The 19486-nt window shown below is 28.0% G+C and overlaps 1 protein-coding gene across 6 annotated transcripts; it reads left to right on the top strand.

The window, feature by feature from the left end:
- Positions 1-3757: 3757 nt before the first annotated feature.
- On the top strand, positions 3758-19001 carry LOC145182094 (uncharacterized). Of its 6 annotated transcripts, XM_090079076.1 has the most exons (16): positions 5796-6715; positions 6820-6929; positions 7264-7494; positions 7969-8136; positions 10044-10463; positions 10572-10895; positions 10994-11207; positions 11296-11531; positions 11917-12309; positions 12578-13633; positions 13711-14654; positions 14735-16148; positions 16231-16589; positions 16986-17575; positions 18128-18263; positions 18509-18999. In XM_090079076.1, exons 5-16 carry the CDS (start codon positions 10136-10138, stop codon positions 18731-18733), a joined length of 6219 nt encoding a protein of 2072 aa, XP_089935202.1. In that variant the 5' UTR covers positions 5796-6715; positions 6820-6929; positions 7264-7494; positions 7969-8136; positions 10044-10135; the 3' UTR covers positions 18734-18999. The 6 variants fall into 6 exon arrangements, with proteins under 6 accessions (XP_089935201.1, XP_089935204.1, XP_089935200.1 ...); XM_090079075.1 differs by lacking the exons at positions 5796-6715; positions 6820-6929 and adding an exon at positions 3758-3802 and having other exon boundaries at positions 18509-19000; XM_090079078.1 differs by lacking the exons at positions 5796-6715; positions 6820-6929 and adding an exon at positions 5491-5604.
- The last annotated feature ends 485 nt before the right edge of the window (positions 19002-19486 follow it).

Here is a 19486-nt window from a genome sequence, read left to right as displayed (position 1 = left end):
TCATGAATTGTTGTAAGTGTTTTGAATCTAACTTGTTGAATAAGAAGATTTTGGTAGTTTGTTTTCGATCGACGTCATTTTATGCTTTAAGTCCTGAGCAGTACCCGTTGAGAAAAATGGTAGCACATTGTTTTGATTGAGAAAAAAAATTTGATTTGTCTGAAGTTCAATTCATTCCAAAGACAACCTTTTCATGACAGTTTATTACATTACATGAATAGTTAGGCTCTCCAAAAGAGTCAGCTAAATATATGGGATTATGCCAATATTTAACGCAGAAGTATAATTAATGTTTTTTAACTAATAAAATGTAGCTTAAATTAAACTAATATTAAAATCAGCTAACAAAGTAGGGCTTAAATCAGCTATGTATCTTAAACGGAATTTTTTTGGTTTAAAAACTTGTGACTTTTTTTTTTTTTTTGGGGGGGGGGGGACTTAGCAAAATGTTGCAGCCTGCTACAAGGAAAAAGGAGACGTCAAAAATGGTCAAAAACTGTGTGACGCAATATTTGGACGATACCAAACCTCTTCCTTTTTTATCTGTAGAATAATATATATTGCATGCCAAACAACTCTTTTTAACATCTTTTAAAACCTACAAATTGAGCCGATTTTTTTTTCTCTTTTTTTTTTTGCTTTAAATTTATTTCTTTTAAAAGAACAGTAATAAAGACAACACGAATAAAAGAATAGTCATAATAGTAACATCTGATGTTTCCGGCAATCAAAATGAAACAAATGAAGCAGATAAAAACGTTTGAGAAGGATCTACATCTAGATATCTAGTCTTATAACCTCAAAGTTTTTTGTTCTTCCTGAACATTCTTTGTCTTTCACGCTTAAATCACCAACTTTGAAGCGTATAAATCACCAACTTTGAAACGCATAAATCATCAACTTTAAAGCGTAGAAACCAGTCTTTAGAGGTGTTTTTGGATAAAGCATGGTCACAGTAAACTTTTTTGACAACTTACAGCAACATTTAAGTTTAAAATAAAGTTTCCTGCAAATGCTGTCTTTGTAAGCAAAAAAATACAGTTAAAAACGCTGTTGTTAACAGTTTAAAGGTTTCATTTACTGAATGTTAAAGCTTATTTAAGATATTTTCTCATGAACTAACACACATTTAAAAACGTGTTGATTACTTTTCGCGACATTTGTTAAAAAAGGCCGGAAATTTTTTAAAGCTGCATCTAAGGTTGTTCACGGAAACAAAAGTTGAGTTTTCGATAAAAAAAAATAGTTTTCGAAACTCTTTTTTTGTTTCGGTAAGTTCGAAATAATTTCAAACTAATTAATTTTGCATCGAAACGGTTTTTTCATTTCGAAATTATCAAATTTGTTTCGAAATATTTTTGCGATTTCGAAATTCTGAAAATATTACCGAAGCATTTTTTCACTTTCGAAATTGTCAAATTTGTTTCGAAATATTTTTGCGATTTCGAAATTCTGAAAATAATACCGAAACGATTTTTTGCCTTCGAAATTCTAAAATTTGCTTCGAAATATTTTTGCAGGGATTAGAACCCCAAAGGTTCTTTTACAAAGATTAGAACCCTCAGGATAAGATAGGGGATTGATATTTTGTGACATTTTGTGGAAAAGGGAGGAGGGGGATCTGAAAAGTTTTTTGCGTGACATAATTTGCGAATGACCACTTACATCTACACGGTGAAATGTTTCATATAAAATATTAGCCCTCTCAAAGTGAATAAAACCTACCTATAGCAAAAGCTACTTAAGTGTTTTTGTTTACAATTTAAATTGTAAATTTTGAACGTAGAATTTTTAAAATTTTTACTATACAAATTTTTAGTTATTAATTATTGAATGAAGATGCTTAAAAGCATCTTCATTCAACAATTAATATAATGGAGGGAGATACTACATTTTAATTTCTAATTTAATATGAAAGGAAGGGGGGTGGTAAATATTTTATTCCGGCTCTGAAAAAACTGCATTCTTTTCAACAATCATATTTACATAACTCAAAATTTTAGTTCGAGTTGTTGAGGCAAAATCAAGTTATTAGGTTTTAAAGATTTACTAAAAACACGTGTTTTACAACACATTTTTGGCCATTATGGATAGTAAAATTAAAAAAAAAAAAAAAATAGCTGTTTTTTATTTTATTTTGATATAAATTTATTCTCATCAAAAAAAAAAAAATCATAATTTTGATTACTTAAAAAAAAGAACTTGTTTTCAGTTGTGTGCCACCTTAAATTTACCAAGATTATTTACCAGTATTATTTTGCCGTATATACATATATATGTATATATATATATATATATATATATATATATATATATATATATATATATATATATATATATATATATATATATATATATATATATATAATAAAAGGTCTACTTGCCGAAACACCCCGTGGTAAATTATTTAGGCACATCCGGTTATTTTAATACTATTATGCAAATAAAATATAAGGCATTAAAATTACTTTTTGGAATAAATTTAACTTTCCAAAATTCTTTTTTTTTCTTCTTGTAATTAATTTCACTTTTCGAAATTCTGTTTTTTCTTTCGAAATTAATTTCAGTTTTCGAAGTGCAATTTTTTATTTCGAAATTAATTTCACATTTCGAAATTCCTTTTTTATTTCCGAAATTATTTTGGCTAGTTCGATTACTTTCATAAGTTATAGATTTCGAAAAAAAAGTAGTATTTCGGTACCGTTTTAATCGAAAATTTTCGAAATTTGCAATTTCGATAACGAACCCTAGCTGCATCAAAGCACTTTTATCCGCGTGAATGACTTTTTAAACGCGTTCACCCGCGTAAACAGGCGTGAAGGAGGTTTTTTTGCTCCAAGTTTAAATTTCTTGACAGGTGTTTTAATAGCTATTGCTTATTTTCTTTGTTCTGAGCCACTGTCGCTTTTTTGTTTAAATAAGATTTCTTGGCATAACTAATACCTTCTTTCCTTAAATTTGATCGAGTACTTTGGATTAGGCATGGTGCTTTTTAACAAACTGTTTTATTCAACCATAAAAATTCTGCCACAATCACAAACATATACGTGATAATTGCTATAAAATTGAGTTTCCTTTAAAAAAAGTAAAAACCTTTAAAATGAAAGCAATGCATTGTTTTCTTAAACTTGCTAATTAGAAATCTTTCCAATTTGAGAAAGATATAAAAACGCATCAGAGAATAAAGTTATTTGGCTAAAGTTAATAGAGATTAAAGTTAGAAGAGCTAAATTACTAGAATTAAAAGACCTTATTAAAATGCTAAGGATTATTAGAAAGCCAAAACTATTACAGAGAGCAGGACTCTCGTAAAAATATCCTACATTCAGCATTTAATATTTTTCAAGTGATTTTTTTTAGATTTCAAGGATTTTTTAAATTATAATAAATAACTTTAAATAACAGTTAAACTTACTTATTCTAAAGAAATTTTAAAACAGAAAAGAAATAATAGTAGTCTTGTAAAAAAAAAGAAATAAGTTTAAGGAATAATCTTCATATGATTGATGGGTTTGGTTTAGACAGAGCAGTTTTTTTTTTTTTTTTTTTTTTTTTTTTTTTTTTTTTTTACAGAAAAGTAGCTATTTACAATTTTTATTAGGGCTGAATGACAAATAACCTAAAGCTTACTTTTTTTTTGAAATTCAAAAAAAGCACACTCAATTCCCTTGATATTTATTAGCTAAATTTAAATTGCAACTTGGTATTCCCGAGACAATTCTTTCGTTATTTCTTACCGCTCTTGCACCTAATACTTAATTTGCAAACGAAGAAGGATTGATTTAGGCCAGGATGAGTCTGCGTAAGTCATGTTATTTTACGTACGGTTTATATTGATTGATTGTTTAAAAAAAAAAAAATTTTTACGAAAAAATATTGATATTAACAATTATTCAGTGTTTTTTCATTGGCTTTACTTTTTATTTAAAAACTTAAGTTTTTTTATTGTTGCTATTGCTTCTAATGATCTGTTATATATATTTATATACGCGCGCGTGCACACACACCCACACCCACACACACACACACACACACACACACACACACACACACACACACACACACACACACACACACACACACACACACACACACACACACACACACACACACACACACACATATATATAATGTATATATATATATATATATATATATATATATATAATGTTTACAATTTAGCTGTCATTTGATTGGTTTAAAATTAATTTAATCTTTTTAAATGTCAACTCTGGTATAAAATTTCCACAAAATCGTAATAATTTTACAGCGTCGCCTTAGAAGTCTCAACACTAGGTTTAGATTCTACATATTATTTTTCCTTATATTTTATAGAAATATATTGTATAGGAGATTGAAGAACTGTTTTTTTATTATTCCAACACAGAACAAAAGTGTTAATAGTTGGTGCCATTGATACTTTTATTCTGTATTGAAAATGAAAAAGCTGTTAACAGTATAAAATAAAAAAAGATTTCATGGTTTGAGCTGAAGAAAATGATCTGATCAGTAAACCAATCTGTTATAGGCATATTAGATAGCATGCCCGTGTATAAGTGTGCGTAACATTAGCTAGTATAGTTTAATAATTTTATGATATTCGTCTAAGCCCATCAATTCTGATATACGCCCTGACCATTATACGACGCAAATTTAATGGCAAACATTTTTGATATTTTTCTGATACTGAGAAACTAGAAATTTATGTGTCTGCCAATTCACTCAGACATCACTGACGAACTTTAGATAAGAAAAATACATGCTATGAGTTCTAATCTTAACAAATTTTAGATGGATGCTAAAAGCATCCATTTATTATAAATACTGCATGTGATTTGAATACACAATAAGTTTTGGTTAATATTTCAACATTTTTAAAGTTAACGAACAATTCTAGTAAGCTGTATATCTGATTAATCTCATGTAACAAAAACTCATTTATTATAAATACTGCATTTGAGGCATTGTCTATGTTCCTAGAACTTTTAGTCATAACGAGACTATGTAAAGAAGTAATTAGTACTCTTTTTTTTTTTTTTTTTTTTGTTTAAAATTTAAACTTGTAGAAGAATAATTAATTTGTTAACTGCCATCCAGTTCTTCTACGTCTCACTTAAAAACGATTTTGTCCAGAGCCAGAGGCTCAAACCGTCAAGGTTCAACTGAAATAAAACATTTTTGCGAATAAAGTTATAAGTATCAAATTCATTTTGTTAACAATTTTAAGAAATAGTTTCTTCTACAGCGTTCACAAACATTAAGCCATAGTCTTTAAAGCGCTACCTTACGTTATGTTTCTTCTAAAACCTTTTTATACAATATCTTTACTGGCTTTTTTTTTTAAAAAAAATGTATCAGTATTTCTTTTATGTTCTGATGCAAGTTGAGGACGGGTGACAAAAGGCATTTTTGCACATAGTGTGTGCAGTCCTATTTTCAGTTTGGAAATATTCTTGGGTATCACTCCCAGCAATCACACAACGTTGAAATAACGTTGATCAACGTCGATCAACGTTATTTCAACGTTGTGTGCTTGCTGGGCTGTGCTTGTTTAAAATTGATTAATAAAAAATTGTATACTTCATATACTACTTTACTCTTAAGGTAAGTTTTTATAACAAAACTTTTCATGTTACCCCCATATCTCAAGTTGCCCTAGATAACAATCAATCATAATTAATGCCTTTGTATCCCAAAAGTGGCACTTGGGACAATGTTTTTTTGACGCATAAAACCATGAACTCACCCTCCAAAATACGACTCTTAGGTGCGCCCCCCCCCCTGTCCGTTAAAAATTTTTGCTTAGACTGTCCCCTATCAAAATGCATACTTACCAGCAAAGTTAGTTCAGCCTATCTTAAACGTTTACTGTACACAACTTTCTATCATTCAAAATTCCATATCAGTAGCTCTAAATACAACTCTGCACTAAATTGCCCTCCCAATCCCTTTCAAAGGAAACATTACTTGCTACAAGGTTTTTAATATTTAGATAAATTGACTTTTCTTGCTTTTAAGGTTGCAAAATCATTAACAACAGTTTACATTCCTAGCTATTTTATTCTCAATTGTAATTAAGCCAAACTAGATAAATGTTCTTATCCCATGATAGATATTAAATTTTTTATTCATTTAAGTTTGCTGAAACTTCTCTCATATATTAAAACAGTTGCTGGAATTATTAAAAGGATCATGAAAGTAATTACAATGTTTCAATAAGCATCAGTTAATGAATAGGGGTGCATGAATTGTAAAACTTCAATAGAGTTTGCTTTTTTCGAATTTACCATCAGATTTTGCTTTAAACTTTTTAATCTCTGCTTACAATTAAATACAATCCAATTCATTTATGTACTTCTGGGACAAGATTTTTGCATTATGTTAAGTTCTTCCACTGAAGTAAGAGAGTTTTCCTATCTGAAACTGAAAGTCTGATGACACTTTAAAGATTGCTTTAAATCTCTCGTGCTTGCATTACTGTTAAAATGCCATCAAACACGTGATAGGATTCTATGCCTAAGTCTTGCTCTGGTGTAATAAAATTTCCACCATCTCTTTTAATTGTTACCAATCTTTAAATGGAAGCAAATCAAGATTATGCTAATTTGAGTAGTTTCTTAAAGATGACCAACTGATCAGTGGATTTGTAGTTTTTATTAAAAATCCTCCTTTCTTCAAACATTAAGAACAGAGAATTAAATCCTTTGGCTCTATGGTAAGAATATTTATGGACTTAGTACAAGTATTTGTTAAGATCAATAGGTTTGTTTGATGCAAATCAAAAACTTGATAACTGCAGTAAAGAGATTTTTTATTTAGACAATTTTTAAAGAAAGCTTGATGGGAAATGATAATACAAAGAAACTAATTGTACACTATTTGAAACATGTAAAGTATCCCATGAAGCAAAAGTAAAAAGTTTCCATTTGGTATGCAAAAATTACTGCATTATTAGCAAGATTTTTTAGTAAAGAACATCTTTCAAGTAAAGAATAAAATTCTAATATGTATTTTTTTAGAATTTGGTATGGTTAAGTAAAACACATGCAAGCTACCAAACTATTTTTTCTAATCTACTGGATAATTAAGTTTGTCTAATGATTAAATATAAAAACTATTTTAATTGTGAAAATTAATTTTTTGGTGAATAATGCATTTTTGTACCTTTTTTATTTTTTATACTAGTTTAGACAAAATTTAAAATATTTTTGAAGTTTTTTTTGCTTAGATATTGCATTTGTAATAAATAAATTTTAATTTTAGTAATATGGCTCACTCTTGTCACCCAGACAAAAGTTGTATCTTTGGATAGAATATTTAGAGATCCAGCGCTGATTACCAGAATTCCACTTGATATAAAAAATGCAATTGATCAAGCTGTTGCTGATAAACTTGATGCACTAGATTTGACTCATTTTAAAATTGATGACACAAACATCTTAACTGCTAGTGCATTACATGAAAGCTCAAGTTTAGTCAGAACTAGAAGAGAAGGTTTGATTATTACTTCTTTTTTTTTCTACTTTTATAGATTAAAGACAGTTAAAGGTTTCTAAAAACAAGGCTTACTAATCTGGCTCCCACCTAGTAAAGATCACACAACTATGCATTTGACATTTTATTGTTTTAATGATTTGTTCAGAAAGTATTGAGGTATTTTAGGGTATTTTAAGGTATTTTCTCAAAAGCTTACTATTTCTGATCAATACATATGTTAAAATAAAATATTTATGTTAAAACAAAAAGTGTGACCTATAGTTAGTCACATGCTATAATATATCTTGTTGATTTTTTTTTTTTTTTTAGTAATTATTATTTTAATACTTAATTTTCTTTTTTAATATTTTTTATTTTAACATATTTATGTAAACTAATATTTACATAATATTATGTTTTTGTAAATGGTGTGTAGAAATATTAGAATTATAAAGCTATTTTTAGATAATTAAATAAAAATTAAATTTTTAGCAAATTCAACTGGTACAGTTTATTCTCCATGGAGTGAATATTCACCATGCAGTGCAAAATGTGGAGGGGGGATTCAAATTCGAACACGCACATGTCTCCAAGGAAATTGCACTGTAAATGGCACATTAACTGAATCCCTGGAATGTGGTAATCTACCATGTGTCACTGGTAAGAAAACTTCTTTTTTACATCTTTTTCTTGTGTAAGCTTAACACAATACAGTAAGATCATGATATAAAAACAATGATTGGTTGATACTACTGTATGATGTTCTAACTGTTATGACTTATAAACGAAAAGATGATATAAAAATGACATAGCATTATTTTAATTATTAATCTTTTGAATTATAACAAAAAAAATTTTTTTTTTAATAATTAAAAAAAAAAAATAACAAAGTTCAAATTTATTTTTAAAATGTTAATATTAAAAAAAAACCAATTTACACAATTGATAATTTTTTATAAAGTCTTAAGTCGTATTCTGAACCTGTTCTCAAATCTGATCTACAGTTGGTCTAAATAACTTAATGTATTTAGTTAGTTCCATCCTCAATAAAGGATGAACTTGTATACTAACAAGCGCAATTTTAGAAAATCTAAAGCGTGTGTGTATGCATTAAAAGAATCAGTGTCTTAAGGATTTTTTCAGGTACTTAAATTTATTGCTTTGATTGTTATTTTGATGAGCAGCAGTTCTTCTTAGTCAAGCTTTAGAAGCAGTGCATCAAAATTAGATTTAAAAGCTATGTATTGAACTGAGGTGAACTGCAATTTGTTACACGTTGCTTTATGATACTGTAATTGCGTGGTTTGTTTACTAAATTATCTTAAATTCAGCTAGATGCACCCTTGTATTTATCTTTAATGTTTTGAATACCATTCCAAGTGTTATTCACTTCACTTATAGTAAAGTTTAAATCAGGATAGTAGCAATTACCATTTTGGTGTTATAAGTAAGAACCTGGATGGGAGCTGCTTGATTTGGAAAAACTTAACATGTTAGCAGTTCGTCATTTTGGAAACTTCTTTGAGTGAATCAACCTTTTTCTAAAGAAGGGTGATATTGTTAGTAATTTTTTAAATGTTCTTAAATTTAAATTTTTTTTTTCCCTTTGCTTAATTTATAGTTTTTGTTTGAGTAGGTTTTTAAAGTAAAGTTTCACTCTGTAAATCCAAAGAATTAAAATAAGAAGTTTCACGAAAATTTTAATCTTAACCTTTTATTTTAAACTTTTTATTTTTAATTGTTTAATTTACAGTTTCTATTTAGATACAGTTTATTAGATACACTTTAGCATGTAACTTTTTTAACACCAACTCACTTCATTTTGAAATAGTGAAATAGCTTTTGTTTAAAAGTTGAAATAAAACCACATCTCCACAATGTAAATAGAGTTCCTGTGTTTAGTTAAATTATTTAGTTAAACATTTGTCACAAAAAAAGAAACTGCATCTTTAATTGAAGATTGATTATCACAAGGAAAAAATTACATTTTAACCAGACGATTTCTAACCGATCCTCTTAAAAAGCATGTTGAAAAACTTTTTTTGTTGAACTTTTGAAGTTTTGAAGGTTGAAAAACATAAGTTGAAGAGATGAATTTTGGTTTGCATGAAGTTAAAAGTTCCAAAGAATAACTTTTAACATAAAATACAGAAATAAAGAAACTCTAGCTTTTAATAATTGGTTTAAAAACGAAGAATCAATAGATAAACATGTGGAAGAACAAGTAGCTGCTTTAATTTTATTGCAAAATGAAGAATCAATAGATAAACATGTGGAAGAACAAGTAGCTGCTTTAATTTTATTGCAAAATGAAATAAAAAAGTATTGAGTCAAAGTATATTTATTCTAGGACAAAAAATTGTTTATTGTTTTTTCCTTTATTTATTTTACAAGTTGTTTAAAATTATAAATAATACAACAACTACTGAATAAATGAGCCATGTACTACTTTTTGTTAATTGCTCACATTAGTACTGCAGTTGTTTTAAAAGAAATATTTTTTCATTTTAAATTTTTTAATTGAAGTTTTATAAACCTTTTCTAAAGTAAATTCATTGCATTTAAAGGCACCTATGTTTTGGATAGCATAAATGCATATTCACTTTCTATTGTTTCTGGATACAAGTTTGCCAAATTTTTTGAGCTTGGTATCTATTCAATGGTTGGATTTGTCACAGAAGAAAATCTTGTTATTATGTATTGGGACAAAACCAGTTCTGTCTTTCTAACTAAACAAATTATTCCTGTATCTGGTGGGGTTGCATTTGATATCTTAAAAACTTCTCAATGGAGTTATCTGGTTATTTTGGAAAAATCCCCAAGTGTTTTCTCAGGAACTTTTTCAAAAATGTACATATTCAATCCATTTACAATTGAATTTGATGTTACCCAGCCATTCACCTTTGATGTTTGGGAACCTTCTGCTGTTGTTGCTTTCAATGTTTATGGTACCCCTTTTTTGGGTGTGGTCAATTACCAGGATAAACGTATGCAAAGTTTTTAAAAACTTTATAGTTGGATTATGTAAAATGTAATTTAAAAATTCTCATTGAGTCAAACTTTACATAACACCAGAAAAATTTCTCTGCATTTAGAGTCAATAGACAATGGTTTTGAAAAAGAGGTTCTAATTTGTGATGGTGGATCAAAAAGAATAACATGTGCTCCAGGATATACAATAACAGTTGTGAGTGCTAGCTATGGCCGTACAAATCAGCAATCTTGTTCCTCTGATATATCATTTATGCTAGCAGATACTTACTATTTATATTGTTATGTTCCTGGAATCACTTATAAAGTTGGAAAGATTTGTAATAATCAAGAGTCTTGTTTGTTAACTGCAACTCCTAGTCAATTTGCTCCATATGATCCCTGTATTCTAATAAAAAAGTATTTGACTGTTCTTTACACTTGTAATAGTAAGTATTTTGAATTTTATATGTAGTGTAAAAAGTAAAAGATAATCAATATTAATCCGACTACCTTTATAGATTTTGAATAAGTAGATATTTTTCAGGAATTTCATATACAGCTCAACCTACATTTTATAAATGGGATGGAATTGGGTTGTCTCTGACAACTGGAGAGAATTTATTTACTAATGGTGCTCGGGATATTGAGGCTTTTACAATTCACAATGTGCAATATATTGCTGTTGCCAATTTCATTAATGATCAGCTTGTTAACCATCTTGATTCTGAAGTATATATTTATAACTTGGCTACTGCAAGGTAACCATTATTTAACTATTAAATTTTAAGAACCTCCATTAGATTAACAATCTCCTTTAACTTGAAACATGTATTTTCAAATAAATAGATTCCAAAGTTTTCAGAAGGTGCGAACAGATGGTGCAGTAGATTGGGAGTTTTTTAAAATTGGTGAGGGAGTCTCAACTGAGTTTTTTCTTGCTGTTGCTAATTTTGTAAAAGTATTGCCGAATGGAATGAAAAAGTATGATATTAATTCAGTTATCTATAAGTGGAGTTGGAACATGTTTGTTCCTTTTCAATGTATTAAAACATATGGGGCTACAAAATGGACTGCTATTACAGGTAAATTGTTTCTACATTATTTTTTTTTATCTGTGTAATGTTTTTCAGTATAGCATAATCTATTAGCTACAGTCTTCTCTTTTTTAAAAAAAAGTTTTTAGATTATTTATTTGCAATACAGTCTTCTCTTTTTTTAAAAAAGTTTTTATTTGCAATAGGAAGTAAGCAGAACATTTTTTTGTTTGTCAAATGTGTTTTAAAAATAATTTTGCTCTTAAGATTTTGATTTTAAGTTTTGACATAATATTAAATTAACTTTGTATACATAATACTTTGTATACATAAGGATTGATAAAATATTCAATCCAAATGATTTGATATTCATATAAAAAAAAGTCGTTTCTTAATGTTACAATCTCACTGTTATTTTCATTAACTCAACAAGGTAAAAATGGAGAATTTGTTCTATCTGTTGCTAATAAATATGGAAATATCACATTTTACAGTTATGATGGTTGGCGATTCTATCCTTCTAAGGTCCAACCTACAGGCCAGATTTTTGAAAATGCTGAGGCAATCTACATTTCTACTTCAGATCAGCCAACATTTCTAGTAAAAAACAGTGCTCAAGAAAACCAAACTGACAAAAACTTGTATCAAGCAACTTTTATGCAGACTTTTCCAAAATATGATTTGCTTGAGAATACAATTCAAGCTGTGCAAAAAATGAAACAGAGCCTCTACAATGAATTCTTACCTCAGGCTAAAGCATTTAACATAAGTTATAATCAATCAAAAGATTCTTTAATATACACAGATAAAGACATAAATCTAACAGGTTAACTTTTTTATTGTATACTGAGTTTTTAAATTTATACTGAGTTGTACTTCTGCTACCATTTAAAAAGCTTATATATATATATATATATATATATATATATATATATATATATATATATATATATATATATATATATATATATATATATATATATATATAATTGAATAAATAAAAAAAAGTTAAAATATAAATTTTATGTCAATTAAATATTCAAATACAAAATTTGATTGTCAATACAATAAGTAGTGCTCTGCTTTTTTAAAAGGTTCAAAAACTTTCACCAACATGAAATTTGAATCTGCTGTTACATTTAACTCTGCGACAGTTAGCAATATTACATTGTCACCAACTGATAACCTTATTCAAAGCAAGCAACTTGATTTGAAAAACATTTCTGACATACAAGCTGAAAGAATAACAATTGCCAACACTGTCTTAGATAATGTTGTAACAAAATCTACTGATCAAACAATAACTGCACAAAAAAACTTTACAAATGTTATTGTTAACAAGTTATTTGTTGAAAAGGATCTTAACATCAATGGATTGATCAACAAAGTTGATTTATCAGAGATAAAGTCTCAATGTTTATTTATAAACATTAATGCAACTTTATCAAATCATATCACATTTGAAAATGATGCTATAATCAAATCTCATGTCTATTCAAATTCTCTTAATAACATTTCCACCTCTGACTTAATAACAATTGATAAATCTGATGAAATTCATGGTGAAAAGATATTTATGACCTATGTTGACTTCTCATCTGAATTAAATGAGGATTTATTAGTGGAAGGTTTAGTTAATGGAATAAATTTAAGCAATGTTGTTACAGTTAATTCTAATCAAACCATTACAGCCTCATACAAGATAAATGGAAAATCAACATTTAATGGACATTTCAATGTAGAAGGACATGTAAATAATTTGGATCTCTCTGAGGCTGCTGCTGACACTTTACTTTTAAATGAGATCAATCAGCTGATAACTTCCCATAAGACCTTTAATGCTATTGAAATAAATGGTGATTTAATAATGAAAGATGGTGCCGAAATTAATCGTGTTGATATATCAGAGCTCATGAAATTCAGTCAGTCAGTTAAGTTTTATGAGAACCTTACTGAAACAGTGGTATTCTACGGCAATGTCTCATTTAATCATGTAGATCTTAAAGGCCAATTGCTTGGAATGAATTTATCTGAACTTTTGTATACTTATTTACCTGCAAATGTTAGTGGAAAAATAAATTTTGTTACAGATGTTTATTTACAGAGAAATGCAGCTGTTGATGGCAAGGTCAATGGGATTGACATATCTGGTAAGATTCAAGTTTTTAAATTTTTCCCTTGTTAATCAAGGTTAATATTTTAAAAAAATTATTTTTTATCAATTTAGGAAATGTGTTAACAAAACATGGTAGTCAAACTATTACTGGTAAGAAAGTCTTTAAGTCAAATATCAATATCTTAGGAGACTTACTTTCAAATGGCTTTATAGATAACACCAATATATTTGAATCTTACATGAGTACTATGTTAAATGGTGTAACACAAAATGTTACAGGCTATAAGGAATTTAACACTTTAATTGCAAAATCAGTTGAACTTTATCAATGTGAATATGACTGTCCTTTATTAAACATTCTGCAAAGCATCAATTCAAACGTGGTGCATAAAAGTAACATTCCTTTAGTTATAAAAGGGATGAAAAAATTTGTAACAGGTTTGAATGTATCTGAAAATATAACTGTTAAAGGATTCATCAATGATATACTTTTACCTTATGACCTTATGATACAGGGTCAAGATCAAACTGTCTTAGGTCCTTGCCAGTTTTTAAGTAATTTAACTGTTAAAGGAAATGTGACAGTTCAAAAAATAAGTTTGGTGAACATTTCAGAATTATTTGATGTAGCACTTCGGAAATCTGGAGAGCAAAATGTGACAGGAATAAAGAGATTTATTGATTCTGTTGTTTTTGATTCAGCAGTTGTTAATGGCACTGTTAATGGAATATACACAAATGACTTTGTGCTTTCACAAGTTCACCAAACAGTTAATGGTATTAAAACATTTTCAGCTGACACACATATTGACTCTTTAATTGTTGGAAGTTTGGCTGTAGATGGTTTAGTGGATGGTGTAAATTTAACTTATCTTGAATCTGAGTTGGTAAAAATGAGTGGTAACCAAATTGTAAAGGGCATTAAGATGTTTGAATCGCATGTTTCTTTTAATGGAAATTTTACAATAGCTGGTTTAATTGATGGTGTCAATCTCACAGATCTTGCAGCAAATGCTATGAGGACTGATGGAAATCAAGTTGTTACTGGTGTCAAGGTAAGATAAATTACAAAGCGAACAGTCTAAAGAGCTTTATTGAAAAAGTTCTAAAAATTTTTGTAACATTTTGTTTTTAGACATTTGATATGAAAGTTGATGTTCATGATAATATTTTTGTAAGAGGTCTTGTTGATGGAGTGAATATCACCAGATTTGTTCAAGATGCAGCTTATGTTAATGAAATGATAGCTTTTAATGAAAATATAACATTAAAAAATATCTTACTGATGGGAAACTTGACATTGGAAGGTCTATACAATGGTTACAATCTTAGTGAGATCTTTGAAGCTGCTCTAATGTCTTTTGGAGATCAAGTAATAACTGGAAACTACACAGTAAAACAGTTGATTGCAGGTAATGTGTCTGGTGAAGTTAAAGATCTAGACTTTAATAATGAAATCATTTTTTTAGATCAGCAGGCTAATATTACTGGCACTAAGGTATTTTTAAATACAGCTTCATTTGGTAGTTTGAATGTTTCTGGAACTATTAATGGAATCCAACTTAAAGAGTTTGCTGAGGAAGTTCTTTACATAAATCAAGATGCAAACATTACTGGTAAAGTAAGGTTCACTGAAAACGTTAATATATTTGGTGATATGAATGTACAAGGTCTACTAAATGGTTTAAGCATCTCTGAACTGTACAGAACAACACTACAAAAAAACAGTAATCAAACAGTTTTTGTTGAAACCCATTTTAACAATGCTATATTTTTAGCTGATGTTAATGCTACAATACTCCTTGAAAATTTAGACATATTTTCATTGAGTGAAAATGCTCTTTATAAATGCTTAGGACCAAATAGAAATATAAGTAATTCAGTTAATTTTATAACCATCAAATCTCAAGGAGATATTCTAGTTAACAATCTTAATGTAAACGGATACATAAATGGAATTAACATCAATTCACTTAAAAATGAGACTGTAACTTTATCTGGAAATCATACAATTGTTGGTTCAGTTCAGATCACTGGTGATGTAAATGCAGCTGATGTTACTGCACAAATAATCAATGGATTCCATGTCCCAGAAGACTTTGTTTTGCTTCAAGATAATCAAACTATAAGTGGTTCCAAGATTTTTGTTGATGACATTTTTGTACATGGTGACCTTAATATGGAAAATTTCAAAAAAGTAAATTATGTTGATCTTTCTGATTTTGCCCAAAATATTGTTACATTAGATGGTAATGAAACAATCATTTCTGAAGTGGAGTTTGAAGAGAATATAACAATAATGAGCAACTTAAATACATCACTTATAAATTCAGTTGAAATCGATAGTATTAGTCTAATGGTGCAAAATCTCAACCAAACAGTGAGTGGCAAGAAAGTGTTTGCAAACATCCAGACTGAAAAAGATATTATTAGTGAAAACTTAATTAATGGGTACAACTTATCACAGGTAAGTGAAGAAACAGTACTAACGGGAAGAAAAAATCAGATTAGCGGAAGAAAAACTATTCATGGGAATGTCACAATTCAAGGTAGGTTTGAATTTTCACAGTGTTTTAAAATATAAGAATATTTATCCTAAATAATTTAATATAATTGAATGACTGTTTTAAGGTAATTTGGTTACAAAACTAATTGATGGAGAAAATGTCACAAATCTTTTTTCTGGCATCAGCAAAATCTCCCTTATTGAGCATAATCTAAATAGATTTAATGAATCTGTTCTTATTCACCAAACTATGATTTCAGAACTGTCAAGTTCTATAAAAAATGTGCATAAAATCTTAGAATACTTTACTGAAGTGCAGCATATACTTATAAATTATGTATCTATTTCTATGGCAATTTTTGTGGAGGAAGATATTGTTTATTTGGTAGTTGGAGCACTTAATGGTGCTAATGAAGAAACATGCACTAATTCTAGTGTATTTGTAATGTCAAAAGATAGAATGAGCTTTGTTAACGAATACCAGGTACTTTTTTGTTTAATTGCTTTTTTAGTTTACTTTTTTTTTTTTATTAATAGAAAAGATACAAAATTAGTATGCTTTATTGTGTGCAAGTTATTCTCAATGCCTAATTTGTAATTATGTCTATAATTATATTCAGTAGATGTAGAAATATTTTGTTTATTTTACATAAAATCCTTGTAACATAATTACCAAAAAAAGTGAAAATTCTTTAGTCTTGCATATTATTCATTAAGAAATTATAAAATTATGCCTGGTTTCTTCATGATTGTTAAACAAATCATATGACTAATTGAAACACTTTGCAAGTAATATATTAATAACTATAAATAGGTTTATAACTGGTTTGATAACTTCGCAAGTATATAATTTAAACAATAATTTGTTTTCTTTAAACAGGTTTTAACAAATGCAGTAACCAATGTTCAAATAGTAAAATTAGATGCATTACCTTTGATGGTTACTTCTTCCAATAAACCTGATGGTTGTATGCAGAATAGTTTGTCTAAAAAATACTTCAATAGTTTTTATAATTTTACATCAAAATATGCAAAGCTAGAAGGTACTATTGAGGCATATGTTTCAACTAACATTGATGTCATCTGGTCTAATGGAAGTTTAAAAATACTTTCTACCAATTCATACAATACTTCAACTATGTCACCTTGTGTTGATCAGCAATTTTTTGTAAGAGGACAGTATAATGTATCAATACCTAGTTGCAACACTGTCAAATCTATAATTTTATCTTCAAATGACATTTCCACAGTGGCTATACTCAGTCAAGGTGCTTTTGGTGGAGAAGTTGCAATTTATGATATTTTTCAAAACTCCACTTTCATATTAAAACAAAAAATTTTAACTGATTATGCTGAAGATATTATTCCTTTCACAACATCTGATGGTTATTTTATTGCCATTGCCAACAGCTATGATTCAAGTGTTTCGGCATTAGAAATATCATATACAGTTCCTATCATAGTGTTGAAGTAAGTTAATTGATTTTCTTTGTTATTTTTTTTTTAGGTGTAAAAATTAGCAATTTAAGAAGATTGACTAGAGTACTCATTCATTTTTAGCCTCATGATATTCTTGTTTTAGCCAGTTATAAAACTAAGGAATAAGATACAATAAGAATAATATAAGAAATTCAGTTACTCTAAATAGAATTCTTATTATCATGTTTAGGCAGCATGAAAGTTTAATATCAAGTATTTAATATAAAAAAATGAATTTCCTAAGTCTTTGAAAGAATAATATCAAGTTTAGCTTGAATTAGTTTTTAATTTAAAAGATATACTTGTACAAATGCTCTATTGAGTCCTTTATATTGGGTGTGAAAAGGAGAATTGTAGTTTTACAAAATTCCATGTATTAAATAGTTTTATTTATTTATATTATAAAATCTATATCTATATAATAGTTATATTTATATATATTGTTTTATACGTAATTTTAAAAGATTTCAGACAATGTTTTCAACTTATTTTCTTAAATATAGAATTCTCTAATCATCTCTAGTAAATCTTTTATTTTATTAGATTATCTTCTGAAGGCCTCTATGTTCATTATCAAAACATCGATGTTCCAGGAGCTAAGAAATTGAGGTACTTTGAATCTGGCATCTATAGTTATCTCGCTGTTGCATCGTATAACCAACAGATTATTATACTGAAGGTAGAATTTTTTATTTGATTATTTGTTTAACTATTTGTAGATTTATACTCTACAAAATAAAGGATTGAGGAGCTGGTAGTACAAATTTGGCATGAAAATTCAAGATAAAGATTTAATGATCTTTTTTATCTTATGTATGGTGAGAAAATGTTAAAAGTAAAGTGATAAAAAATTAGTATTTAGTTTTAAAAAACTTAGTTTGCTTTTAGGATTATGTTTTAAGAAAATGTTTAATTGCTTTGCAGCACACAGGTTTTACAAAATGGAACGTTGATTTCACAATTCCAGTGCAAGGCTATGACAATATCAAGGACATGGTGTTTTGGATGTTTGGTGACGAACTATTTGCTGCTTTATTATCTAAAAATTTGTGGGATGACGACTATCCATCTGTTGTAAAAATCGTTAAAGGTCAGCATACTTCAAATTTGGAAGGAAGCGAAATTTTGAAAAAAATTGGAAATCTTTAATTTAACTGTTATAATAGGAAAAAATATACGAATGTATAAAAATAGTATACGGATATATAAAAATTGTATTATAAAATATTTATTAGAGAAAATAGATCTTAAAAATAACATAAATCTTAAGTAGTTAATGTTAAACTCTTAATTCCCCAGAATTCTTACTAATTGATATTTTTACAAGATAGTTATTGAATTATGTATCTGAAGTTAATATTTTGGTAAAGAAAACTGCTGTATTTCACTTATGCAGTTTCAAGTTGAGGTAGTTGCAAGAGCAGCGTTTCAAGCAGCATTTCTTGATTTACTACTTTTTGTTCGTTTACAGTCTTAGTAGCCTGAAATTGATAACAACTTGATTAACTAACTCCTCGATCATTTTTCGAACTACAAATAAAAAAACGAAATGATATTGCTGCGATATTTACTGGGATCAGGATGAGCCCTTTAGTCTTTTGTCAAGGCTAAAGGGCTCATCTTGATCCCAATAAAAAAATCTAAAAGACATTCTACTTTTAAATTATAATATTTAATATATAAAGTAATTTATTGGAAATTTGATTAATGTAAAAGTATATTTGACCTGGGATTGTACGAAAATATTTTTTTGTATTTAATTTTTTTAAAAACTACTATTATTCAATAAAGAAAAACTTTCAACTATCAAGAACATCTCAAAAAAATATTTTTTAGGGCTTTTTTTGAAACACCCTAAATCTTTTTTTAGGAAACATATTAACAAAAAAACAAATTTTTTAA

Source organism: Hydra viridissima, unplaced genomic scaffold (genome assembly GCF_058129835.1).
Source record: "Hydra viridissima isolate aposymbiotic clone 2 unplaced genomic scaffold, HvirCarnegie_v1 scaffold_2, whole genome shotgun sequence".
In the NCBI taxonomy this organism is placed as follows: Eukaryota; Metazoa; Cnidaria; class Hydrozoa; order Anthoathecata; family Hydridae; genus Hydra; species Hydra viridissima.
Note: the sequence above shows the minus strand (reverse complement) of the source record. Positions and strands in the feature narration are given on the sequence as shown.

Excerpts from the sequence above, each read along its gene's own strand:
- LOC145182094 (XM_090079074.1), top strand. The coding sequence starts at position 5,680 with ATGCCTTTGTATCCCAAAAGTGGCACTTGGGACAATGTTTTTTTGACG. Across the intron at positions 10,464-10,571 it reads GGTCAATTACCAGGATAAAC|AGTCAATAGACAATGGTTTT; the intron begins GTATGCAAAGTT and ends CTCTGCATTTAG. Across the intron at positions 13,634-13,710 it reads CAATGGGATTGACATATCTG|GAAATGTGTTAACAAAACAT; the intron begins GTAAGATTCAAG and ends TTATCAATTTAG.